This window comes from Pseudochaenichthys georgianus, chromosome 18 (assembly GCF_902827115.2).
Source record: "Pseudochaenichthys georgianus chromosome 18, fPseGeo1.2, whole genome shotgun sequence".
Lineage (NCBI taxonomy): Eukaryota > Metazoa > Chordata > Actinopteri > Perciformes > Channichthyidae > Pseudochaenichthys > Pseudochaenichthys georgianus.
This window is the reverse complement of record NC_047520.1, coordinates 9,220,486-9,233,191: the sequence shown is the minus strand read 5'-3', so window position 1 is coordinate 9,233,191 and position 12,706 is coordinate 9,220,486. Positions and strand designations below refer to the sequence as shown.

Below are 12,706 nucleotides of genomic sequence, written 5' to 3'. Positions count from 1 at the left end.
CGGTGAGTACAACAACAAACCACTGTACAAACATGGCACTGTCAACAACCACCATATTCCATAGTGATTATTGGTGTGTGTGAAGCCCATAAATGCCATGTTATGCTATGTTTAGGGTCTATTTTCTGCTTTAATGCGTGTGTTTGTGGGCTGTACGTAGCTGCTTTTGAGTTTATATTGTTTATACATCTCTGTTTTCTGCCCTGTTGATGTTTTGGCAATGGTACTGTAATGTAACTAGCCTAAGTACATTTACTCAAGTAAAACATTGAGGTAGGCTACTTTTACTTTTCTTCTTGAGAATTTTCACGTTATCCTACTTTATACTTTTACTCTGAGACATTTTGCAGACAAATGTAGTTTTTACTGCACTACCTTTTATTTTACAGATACAGTTATTTGCTACTTTGCACATTTAGATTACAGATATACATTTTGAATCAACTAATTCATTATTATACACTATTATAGGTTAAGCTACCCAGTATTATATAAAGTCATTCAAATAAACCCTACTTTTACCAAGTGATGAAGAAATTATTGCATCAATAATTATAATACAATAATTTGCATATGGTGCTTAAATGTGTCATTTTGCATAGCTGAGTACTTTTACTTTTGGTACTTTAAGTATATTTTAATGCTAATACTTTTTGACTTCTACTTGAGGAACATTTTGAATGCAGTACTTCAACTTGTAACAGAGTACTTTTAGTTTTGCTACTTTTATTTAAATGAATAATGTGAGTACTTATTCGACCTCTGTGTTTTAGTCTTGTGTTAAAGTGGCAGGTTAGTTCTTGGCTTACAGTATCAATACTTGATCCACCCGCCGTGGTGTCCATGTAGGGCTGCACGATATTGAAAAAAACTGACATTGCGGTTTTTTGGTTCCCCTGCGATATATATTGCGTTTTTTTTAACCTGTTAAGCCCCAAGGTCCCGGCGGGTACTTTACTTTTTTTTTCACGACACTGTGTCTCAGGGGATCTTAATATTTAAGAACCTATTAATGTGTTATAACAGATTAACGGAAATAATCTCAGCTAACTGACGATACAAACCATTTTTACCAAAACAAAACACAAGTCTCATAAGAAGCATCTAAATGACCCCTGAGCGAAAAATGCTAACGGACTTTGGCACAGAACTCAAGATACCCTTATTACTTATCGTAGCTGCACATACAAGATATCCGATTAAAGATGAGGTTCCACAGATTATTTAGGTATATAGTATCATCACTGAGTCATCCGAACTCGCGACAGGGGAAGCAAACACAGACATCACAACACGTACCTTTACGGAGCTTCTAGGGAGATCGTCTCACCGTAGCTGTCAATCTGATCAAAAGACGTGTTCAATGGCATTAAAACGAGAAAAACCACGACTGAATCGGTTAATCCATTGGTTTTTAACGTCTCTCTATAAAAGAATTATTTCATTTATAATCCATAATTCCATTTTTATGTAAAAATCGCAGAGCAAAAGTTAGCTGCTAATGGTAGCCACCGGAGTGGCTGCTGCTTCCGGTCTTGGCAAATAAGGAGTGAGAGTGACACGTAGCCAAAACCGGAAGCTGCATACACCCTGGTGGCTACCATTAGCAGCTAACTTTTGTGCTCCGATTTTTACATACAAATTTAATTATGGATTATAAACAATTGCTTCAAAGCCACAGATACATTATTAACCTATGGATCAACCGATTCAGCCACGTTTTTTCTCGTTTTAATGCCATTGAACACGTCTTTTGATCAGATTGACAGCTACGGTGAGACGATCTCCCTAGAAGCTCCGTAAAAGGAACGTGTTGTGATGTCTGTGTTTGCTTCCCCTGTCGCGAGATCAGATCGCTTAGATACTATACTTAAATAATCTGTGGAGTCTCAGCTTTAATCGGATATATTGTATGTGCAGTTTCGATAAGTAATAAGGGTATCTTTATTTTGAATTCTGTGCTAAAGTGCGTTAGCATTTTTTTTTTTTTAAATGAATAAAACCGCACGTCCCTGCGGTGTGAATATCGCGCATGCGCATATCGCGGTTATCGCCATGACACGGTATATCGTTCAGCCCTATGTCCATGGCACTTTTGGTGTATTGTTGGTTCATTTTTGTGAGTTTTCTCCTCTTAACTGGTAAGGCTTTCCTGAAAAGATGGTTGTTTATTGATCAATAACCAGTTGCAGGCACAGGCTTCTAAGCAGTACATGTTTTTTTAACTCAGTTGCATGTTTACCATTGAGTCTATGATGTTTCAGAAAAACTCACTTTGCTGCAATAACTGTGCAATTGCTAACATTGGCTAACCTAGGCAACCATTTCAGACCAAAGACTGCCTTTGTGCAGCAAACCCCTAAAGTGAATTGAAGTGAATATAATGCTTACATTTCATTTCAAAGAGTATGGTGTTTTTTTTTGTTTTTCTTTCAATGTGAGTTTTAAATCTTCCAGTGTGTGCAAATGCAACTTGGTATAAATTGAAAGTCTCTTTCTCTCTTAATTGACACTCATCTACTGTAAAGGCAGATTGAGAGGAAAACAACATTTAAGGCTCCACTTTTTCCCAAATTGTCCCATTTCCTGCATATATTTCAACTGAAATGTAACACAAATTTCCTTCATATACTCGAGAAAAAAGGAACCAATAGCCGCTTCAGAGACAACTCTGTTAATCTGCACAGGAGGTGTGAAAGCAGAACGATCTTGATGTGGGCGACTGTGAAGACGATGCAGTGACAAACTCCAGGATCAGATGGTCAGTGATTCATGATGACAGTAGATGAGAAGCCAGTCTGCATACAGTTCACTATTCACTGTTATCTCAGCTCCATCGTTCCTTGTGGAAAAGTCAACTCCCATTAAGTGCACACTGATGGCCTCATTAAAGGGGCCCTATTATAGTTTTGGGGGTTTTCCCTTTCCTGTAGTGTGTCATATAGGTTTTTTGTGCATGTAAATGGTCCCAAATCCCAAAGTTCCCTCCAAAGGGAGTTTCTCTCCCACACACGTTAGGGGCAACTGTGGCTGTGAGGGAGTGCGCTCGTCTTTGGGTTCGATCCCAGCCCGTTCGGTCAACATGTCGATGTATCTTTGGGCAAGATACTTAACCCTGAGATAGGGCTGCTCAATTAATCGTATTTTAATCGCAATTATGATTATGGCTTGCAACGATTACGGGAAAAAAGTAATCGAAATATAACGATAATTTTTTTAATTATTATTATTAATCTTTAATTTTTTTTTTGGTTTTTCAGTTGAGTTATACTTAAAGTTCAGGGTAATCAACTGTTCAAAACATACTGTTCAATATTTTTTCTCTTAAAAAAGTAAATGGATAATCGTTTTTAATAATCGTGATATCAATTATTGACCCAAATAATCGAGATTATGATTTTTGCCATAATCGAGCAGCCCTACCCTGAGATGCTCCCGATGGCCGACAGTGTGTGAACGTGTATCAAATTTAGCTTCCCTATATCAAGTGCTACTGCTCTGCATGAATGAGGTGTGAATGGGTGAATGACTCAGGCCCCGGCCACACGAGGACGAAAACGGTCGTTTGTGTTACCGTTTTGTGTCATATAGACCGTTCGGCCACACGAGGACGACCGAATACGGCACTAAACGACTGCGGAAACGATAACGGGTCCCAAGGTGGATAGAACGGCATACGCAACGCTCTGGGGGGTCCAACGGCTCCGTGTGTACGCCCTATACGATAATTTTCTGATAATGATGAGGCAATAGCCCCGCCTCTCCCCACCTCTGCTGCTCACCCCCGCGTCAAAGTAAACTGCACACTGAATTCAGATTATTTATCTTTCTCTCGATATAGACATAAACGCGAGTGAAGTCTAATCTGACAGGACGGAGACACCTCTCAAACTACCTAAACTAGTTATAAATATGTTTATTTTTACTGTCGGCCGGGTCACTCATTACTGGATCAGCTGCTGCATGAGACAGACACTGACGCTGTCCGAAGAGAGGGAGGAAAAAGAGAGGCTCCGTGTATTTTATTATTATAATATATAGTCGTTATTCATTTGTTTTAAAGCTCAATAAATAACAAAGAAGACCTTTGAGCGGCACTTTTATAATTTTGTCTGGAAGATTTAAACTTTAATACACGTTGACTGGCGAAAAACTCTGCCCGCTTCCCTCGGCCCCCACCGCGGGGAGAATAAACAGAAGGGCAACCATGACAACCATGCTTCTTCGCTGCTTTTGTGGAGGAAGTTACAGCACCACGTACAGGCTCCTAAATATGTACTGCAGCTTCTCCAGCGGTTGGAGCTAAACGGAACGGTCTGTGTGGGCAGACACTATCCGGTGAATATTGCGTGTGGGCGGAAGCTTTTTTGCGATTGCGTTTGCGTTAATCCTATGCGTTTAGCCGTTTCCGTCCTCGTGTGGCCGGTGCCTCAGAGTATATAAAGGGCTTTGAGGGGTCGAAAAGACCTGATGAATCGCTATTTAAGTACAGTCCATTTATCATTTACACCCCATCAATCTGAACATGAGCATAATAGGGCCCCTTTAACAATATTGATATAGTATTGCAATGAATGGGTATCAAACTTGCAGACATAACACATTCTGGAAAAGACAACTTTTTTCGACATACTGAAAGGAACTTCTCCAAAATAAACAAAAAAGTTTATTCAACTTTTATGACAAGTGAGTTAAGAAGAAAAGAACGCCCACACATTGCATATATCATCATTTTAGAAAGAACTTCTTCACAAGACTTCACAACAACGCGATAATAAACTTTGACATTTAAAAAATAGGAATCGGGTCAGGGAAGTGTGTGTGTGTGTGTGTGTGTGTGTGTGTGTGTGTGTGTGTGTGTGTGTGTGTGTGTGTGTGTGTGTGTGTGTGTGTGTGTGTGTGTGTGTGTGTGTGTGTGTGTGTGTGTGTGGACGAGGCATGTTTTTCCTCAAAGACCTTCAGCTATGTGGTCAGGTTCAGATTCAGGAAGTGAAAATTTAGATGGCTGCTGTGTGCAGAGGACACTCAGGGGACTCTGTGTGTGTGTGTGTGTGTGTGTGTGTGTGTGTGTGTGTGTGTGTGTGTGTGTGTGTGTGTGTGTGTGTGTGTGTGTGTGTGTGTGTGTGTGTGTGTGTGTGTGTGTGTGTGTGTGTGTGTGTGTGTGTGTGTGTGTGTGTGTGTGTGTGTGTGTGTGTGTGTGTGTGTGTGTGTGTGCGGTCTTATCGTGCTGTCAGGGAAATATGAGGTGTAGGGAGGACGAGTGAGACTAAAAAGGGAAGAGGAAAACGATGAGGAAAAGAAACAGGATATAACGTCTACATTTCAAAATCTGACATTTTTCCATCTGAAAACACACATTTTTGGCTCCAATTAAAAACACTACGTTCGCTGCAGTAAAGTGCTGAGGAGAAACCAATGTGGTCCGTCCACAAAAACTACTTATAAACAAGAGTGGGAGTGCTGAACCCACTTCTAGAAATACACACTGTTTGTATAATAGCAGGGAATATTACAGAAAGCAGCAGCATAAGATAAATGGAATGAGTTTCAATCTAAAAAAGAGGTACACAATAAAGAAGTTACAGTCAAAAATTAGACGCTTAATGTAAATAAATATTGGATTTAATTTCCTATTTGACCGTCAATCGAAAATCAGAATATTTTCAATATGTAGACCAGATAAAAAGTAATTTCCCAAATCTAAAAGTTTCCTTTCTGACTTTGAGAAACTTTTTTATTTGAGTCATTGAAGGTCAAAAACAGTCCTTTTTAAAAGAAACGTTTTATATTTCTTATTTACTTGGCCATATGAGGGCCTTTCCAATACTTTTGAATCACTGACTTTTAAGGGTAAATTAACAATTATCTGATGATTTGCAGGACAGTTTGGAAGTGATGGCAATTGCACCATCAAACAGAGAACAAAGGCAGTTGAATGTCATTTAAACCTGTATGCTTTGCTTACTAAAAGTACTTTCAAAAAGTCAAGCCAACACACAAATACCTTACAATCAGATTTGACCTTAGAAAGGAGCACAAATTCACATCCACGTTATTAAAAACAAGTCAAATACGAGTGAAGTATATACAAAGTATTTCAAGAACACACATTGCATTGTTAAAGTCATAAAATCAGTATACTTGTTTGATTAATTAGATTTCATACACAGGCGCTGCTTTGTATAAAATACCGTTGACAACTTATAGTGTCGAGATCCGACTTGTGCGCTCAGCTTCCTGAGGCACCGGTGATATAAAAGTGGAAGGTGCATGCACAGCTTTACTGTCAGTCTTATACAAAAAAAGCACAATTAATTATTGATACAAAGGCTACGAAGAACATCTTGTTTTTTCTGTTTATGTAAAGCACTCAATCAACAGATCGGCTCACATCTGTTCTCTCGGCAGACTTGCATTGAGGAATTTCAACCTTCTTCTGGTTTTGGTTTTAATCCAAAAGTCTGCGTTTTGCGTTCGAAAAACAGCACAGCTGTCAAGAGAAAACATTTCCAGAACAACTTCCACAAATGTTTGTCTTTCAAATGACGGTCTTTGGAAAGAGGCAGCGGCGTGATGGGACGCCCCGGACCAAATGTCATCCGTACAAAAACTTCTGAGTTAGTGTGAACAAGATCCAAAGTTCAGTTGACTTTGAAGATGCTGAAGATGTGAGGCGAGGCGGAGGGATTGCCCAGAGAGTGGAGTCTGAATGCAGAGCCTGTGATAGCCTGCAGCTCCGTGCCCTTGTCCAATCGGAGCAGGCCGGACACCTGGCACGGCTTCAGGAAGTGGAAAGGGTGGGGCCCGGCGGAGGGGGTCGTCCCGTAGCCCTCGATGCACTGCAGCTTCTGAGGCCTCTGGCCGCTGGTCACCACGTCCAGCTTCACATACTGAGACTGCTGCTCGTTGAACAGCACCTGAGGAGACAGAGCAGATTACCATCAGCACAACATGTTTCTCCTCAACCGTTGCAACGAAAACTAACCGACCCTACCTCGGGATTTCTGAGGCCCCGCTATCGTTTGGTTCGATTTTCTCCAGTCAACCTGACAAAACTGAGATTACCCGAAACCTGATATCCACCTCTCCAAAAATACATGATAAGTACCAGTACATCATGTTTGTACAAAAATAATGTCTGTTTTTAATGAAGCCGCTTAAGGGAAGGAAACTTAGAAGTGGGGCTGCATCCAAAGACTGATTCACTTTAGTTGCATGAAGGAAATCTAACGTTTCATCGCCTCTTTACCTCCGGAATAAGAAGGTTTTGTCAATTGTGAACATGACTTTCAAAATGAGCCCTTTGTCCCTGGTTCAACCAGGGTGAAGTTGTTGCTAGCTGGTGAAAGCTAGCGCCAAATTCACTCATGCTTCACCTTAGTATATTTGCATTTGTTGGCACTGTGTCTGCCATTTCCTAGCCTTCTCTTGGATGCATGCATACAATTGGAGGTTGACACGCGAAAACGTCCCAAAGATAGCGAAGTGAATGAAAATAAAATATCCAGGCCCAGGGCAGCGTCTCAAATAGTTTGATACCAGTGCCAAATAGTGCAGTTACCTTCCTCAATACCTACCACATTTTGGTACAAAGACTAACTGTTTCCCGTTACATGTTCAATTATCTAATCTCCGCCACAGGGACTACATGAAATCAGCAAGGTTATTGATTGCAAGTGGGCAACATCATCAAAGAATCTCACCGATCCAGCATACTACCTGGCAATTGAGTGATGTTGGCCTTTGTCAATAAACTACAACTCCCAGCACAAACTCACCTGGCAGAACAGGAAGTAGACGCCCGCTTTCTCCACAGTGAAGATGCCGAGTTCCTTGTTGTACTTCACCGCTTTAGTCATATTCAAGGTCCTCTCTTCCCAACCCTTTATCACACCACCTTCTCCCACTGACACACACACACACGCACACGCATACACACGCACACACACACTCAAGGTTAATCATGCCATAGACAAAAATGTCATAGATTATCTTCCATCCGTCACTTTTACGACTTACCTTGCTGAGAGGAGACTTTGGTTACTGGTGGAATGTAACGGAGACATTGAAAGAGAAGGGAAAGTCAATTAAGATTTTACGAGTGCAATCGTATAGGGGTATATGATTGAAACCACTTCTGCAGATGCTACACGAGACGGCTATAAGGGATCTGCCAAGCTACTTACTCTCGAAATGAGACGCCGCTTTCTTTCCATTTCCATTCCTCCCTCGCAGCGCCCCCCCTTCGGAAAGGCAAGCAGAGACAGAATATGAATGGCAGAGAAGGAATACGTCTGTTTTTTTGATAAAACAATCATTCCCATCTGTATCTGTCTAATAACATGTGTTAATTTGCGGCCATTAAGATTAAACCTGGCTCTTTTTTAAAAACGGGATTAGCAGATGGGCAAAGGATTTCCTGTCACGTGCTTCAAAATATTTCCTCAAACTGTTATTTTCAGTCAGAGGAGTGTGCCTTTTTGCCTTTAGGGGCTAATCTTAGTGCCAGCTGGTCGCAGTCATCTAGAAAAAAGAAGAAGAAAAAAAAGAGGCGATAGAGTAAGGGAGGATGGAGAACTGTGTGTGGGGGGGGGGGGGGGCAGACAAACACAAGATAGACAGGGGGAAAGTGAAGGCATTAAATGAAGCATGCGAGAGCTAAAAACGTTTAATATGAGAAATGAAGTGCTGGAAAAAGAGAGGCAAAAAGGTCTCTGGCTCTTCTATGACCCGAAGGAGTCGATTTAAGAAGTGAAGCAACTACTCGGATAAATACAATAAATAAAACATTAAGACGCCAAAGCAGCAGAATGCCTGCTCTTGTTACTCACTAACGGTTTATTTTAGCCTAAAGGGAGCGATTTCAGACACAGATACAAAACTAAGAAGTACATTCTTTATGTTTGGAGACGGAGCGGCCAAACACCGGGGCCCCCTCCGATCGCACAGGAATATTAAGTCCCTGCTAAAATAACTCGCAGGTGGGTGACCCTGTAGATTTAGGATTTGCTATGGCCGAGTGTAAAGCCCTGAGGCTGGCCAGAGTTTCCTGATTTAAGCTGTCAGTCATCAGGAGAGAACATAACGGCAGTGTGCGGCTGAAACGCTGCACCGCGGTGGTCAACTTTCCACAAACTGGAAAAAGATGTTAGCCCTATGAATTACAGGCACAAACGCAGGTATCGGTTAGGAAAGAAAAAAGCCAATATCTACAGGATATAAATAGATACTTTGGTGAGACACGCAGCTCTGTAAATGAATCCTTTTGTCAGGAATCCAGAGGTTTCACTCGCGGACACAATGAGAACCATCAAAGCAGAAACCCGTGACGGTGACGCAAGCAGCCGCTATAAATACTGCAATGATAGGTCATCAAATATCACCGCTTTCACAACAAATCATAGCTGTGTTAGTCGTGCGCTCGGAGGGGAACGAAAAAAAATCTTATATCATTGGCCAAAAGCGTGCAACAAGGCCTCCGTCCCGCGCCAGCTGGTTTCCTGGGCTCTGAGGCCGCGCCGGTCAGACCTGTAATTTCTGAAATCCAGCTGCCTACTTTATCCTGTGTCAACTTTTAGCAGCGGGTTGCGCCCGTGGCCCGCTGGACCTGACCAAAGTGGCATGTGGTGCCAGTGTTTGTGTCAAATTTCCTTCCCAAAGAAAACAACAAAGCAGAGGCGAGGGCATTGTGTCTGTGGTGATTTGGGGCTAAGCTTCTATATGTTATTGGTGTGGAAGTAAGAGTACCGTTTCTTTTCACTCTGTGCCCGACCAGCAGCTCTCTCTTCTCCAGAATGAGCTGAACAATGGCCTTCCTCTGTGTGTTAACCTGTTGAAAGAGAGAGAGAGAGAAAACGCACCATTAACAAATGTCCAATACGTTTATTATGACTTTGTTCTGGCACCGCTCCAACGCAGCCACCCTTTCCCAGCCAGAGAGCCACATGAACTGGCTCTTCTCTTCCAGTATGCTGCCCCTCGCTTCAAAATAGGTCTACCACTTCCTCAGAGACGCGTTGCGACATCTAATGCATGGTTTTAGTGCTTGGCATTCCTCGCATCTTTACTCCTGTTTCTGAGAAAGAAATCGTTTTTTGTCTAGTTATCAAAGTTTACAAATCTTTGGCAGGGGGCCTGAGTGGCCGAAGAAGGCCTTAGATGAAGCAAGAGGGATAGTGGCTCGGGATAGTCTGTGTAATACTGCTACTGTGGAAATGGAGGCAGCGACTTGCTCTTCGCTCTCCAGACGTTCACTGGCTCTCATCAGGAGTTGGCCAACGGTCAGATGGACAGAACGGGGGCCCCTTGGGAAAAGCTCCAGCATCAACACTCTGTGTGTGTGTGTGTGTGTGTGTGTGTGTGTGTGTGTGTGTGTGTGTGTGTGTGTGTGTGTGTGTGTGTGTGTGTGTGTGTGTGTGTGTGTGTGTGTGTGTGTGTGTGTGTGTGTGTGTGTGTGTGTGTGTGTCAACATCACACACAGCCGACCTGTCCTTCTGATCTCAAATCCAGTGCAAGGTTTTGTAAATACTGTGAACTTGAAACCAGAAGAGTTTCCATCAGCTCCTTTTTGGCTGCTTTTTGGAGAAATAATTTGTGATGCAACCTCGTTTAGAATTTGCTGCAAGGGCAAGACGTCTTAAAACTGCACTATGCATGAGATTGCACAGAGTTCAGCACTGCTTTAAATCCTAACCTGTGAATAATAAAGCGTTGCATGTTGCAAATGCTTTACACTTGCCTCACTTTATCACCGAGCCTGCGCAGTCAGTACAAAGTGCTAACCAAGCCAAATAGTTGAGGCTTTCCAGCACATTGAGATACAACTGGAGCACAACTGGCACCAGAGTAATTAAACATGGCGGGGGCAGCAGCAGTGGGGGGTGGACACAGAAATAAGCAGTAACTCCACACAACCTGACTGCACTTATTGGTAAGCAATGAAAGTGCCAAGTAGAGAAATGGTGCAGTAGAGTACGTGCAAGGGCGGGGGGGGGGGGGGGGGGGGGGGGGAGGAGGAGGGGGTGAAGTGTGGACTTGCATTTTTCCATACACCCCCCGCGAACATTCCCGTAACCGCAGCCACACACACAAAGTTACATAACTAAACACTTAAAGCTCTGAAGTGGTCGCGTGGTTGTAAATATTACTCTCGGTGCGAGTATGCATGCTATGCGTAAGAATGCAAAAATACAAACCTGCTCTATTCGGTCCTGCAGGATCTTGAAGGACTGAGACAGGTCCCGCGTTTGTCTCCAAGTCCACGCCGTGAACAGCGCGCTGCAGGCGGCCAGGGACAGAGCCACCAGGGCCAGAGAAGCCCAGAAGACCCGCAGCTTGCGCACTCTCCTCCTCTGCAGAATGCGATGCATGTTGGGTGCAGATCAGACTGCTACTCACCGCCGAACCCCCACTGCCACTTCATTCCAGCAGAGCATGAAGTCCCTCCAAAGTGTCTAAATGTCCATTATTGTCTGAGACACAAGTGGACAGAGTATGCTTTTCACGCGTCGATCTTTCCTGTTTATCTCAGGATTGTGTCTAATAGATGAGGGTTCCCGATCTTTTCCTCCACATCCTCCAACTGCGTCCAATCGCAAGAAAAGTGCAAGCTGCGCACATGAACTGTTGCATCCTTCTGCCTGCGATTCGTTGACTCAGCTCTCTTGTCTTCCCTTTAAACACCGCGCTGGGGGGTCACTATTAGACAGACAGACTGAGCACACACATGAGATCCAACGCGCACACGCGCGCGCACACACACACACACACACACACACACACACACACACACACACACACACACACACACACACACACACACACACACACACACACACACACACACACACACACACACACACACGGAGACTTGGAGTCAACTTTCCTCGGTGCTTTGATGTTGTGACAGTCGCGTGCGTCCGCAGTAAAAACTAACGATGTGAGCGCAGGAAAAAACAAACGAGGCGCACCGGGGCTTCATCCGCTTCTGCACACACTTTCATCAACTTGCATGCCCTGGAAATATGTGCCAGTCACGCGTGCAGCACTTCCGGTTGTAACCGCACGGGGGCGGTAGTGCATCGTTAATAACCGGTGGGGATGATCAAGCAAACTACTGACATGTAAAAGATTCCACACTATGTTCTTTAATCTATGTATTGCACAATTATCATTGGTATTTTTTAATACAATATTGTTGTTTTACTGTATTTTACTACAATGAATATGTATACATATAACAAAATGTGGCCATCAAATAAAATATGTAGTAGGCTATATAAGGTCCTTGGAATTAAGCCTTTATTTACTAGCTGCCACAAAATAATAATAATAATAATGCAGTTATATAAAATATTATCCTGAAATGGGCCATTCTGGGAGGCTTTTAGTTGTAACATAGGATTTCTACACTATGGTAAGATTATTTTTACTTACTTAATTTGACTACTTATAGAAACCTATAAACTGAGCTTCTTTAGGACTAAAATGATATCTTAATTATAATTGTTTTAACAAAAGGGACAGATGGTGTTAGTAGGTTGAATGACATGGCACTCTGCCTAAAGGTTCCTTCTTTTAAGCTTATACCATATAATACTATATATTTCAAGTAGTTATTTTTCCAAATAATTTTTTTAAATGTATGTTTAGGTATTCTATATTTTATTTAATTTTTTATAAATATGTAATTAAATCCATAAGCACA

General features: G+C 42.4%; 1 protein-coding gene across 1 annotated transcript; it reads right to left on the bottom strand.

Annotated features, from left to right (window-relative positions):
• Positions 1–5,121: 5,121 nt before the first annotated feature.
• On the bottom strand, positions 5,122–12,634 carry tnfsf12 (TNF superfamily member 12). The gene is made up of 6 exons (XM_034106566.2): positions 11,196–12,634; positions 9,748–9,829; positions 8,187–8,243; positions 8,020–8,043; positions 7,779–7,906; positions 5,122–6,917 (listed from the first exon to the last, which is right to left on the bottom strand). Exons 1-6 carry the CDS (start codon positions 11,367–11,369, stop codon positions 6,642–6,644), a joined length of 741 nt encoding a protein of 246 aa, XP_033962457.1. The 5' UTR covers positions 11,370–12,634; the 3' UTR covers positions 5,122–6,641.
• Positions 12,635–12,706: the final 72 nt, after the last annotated feature.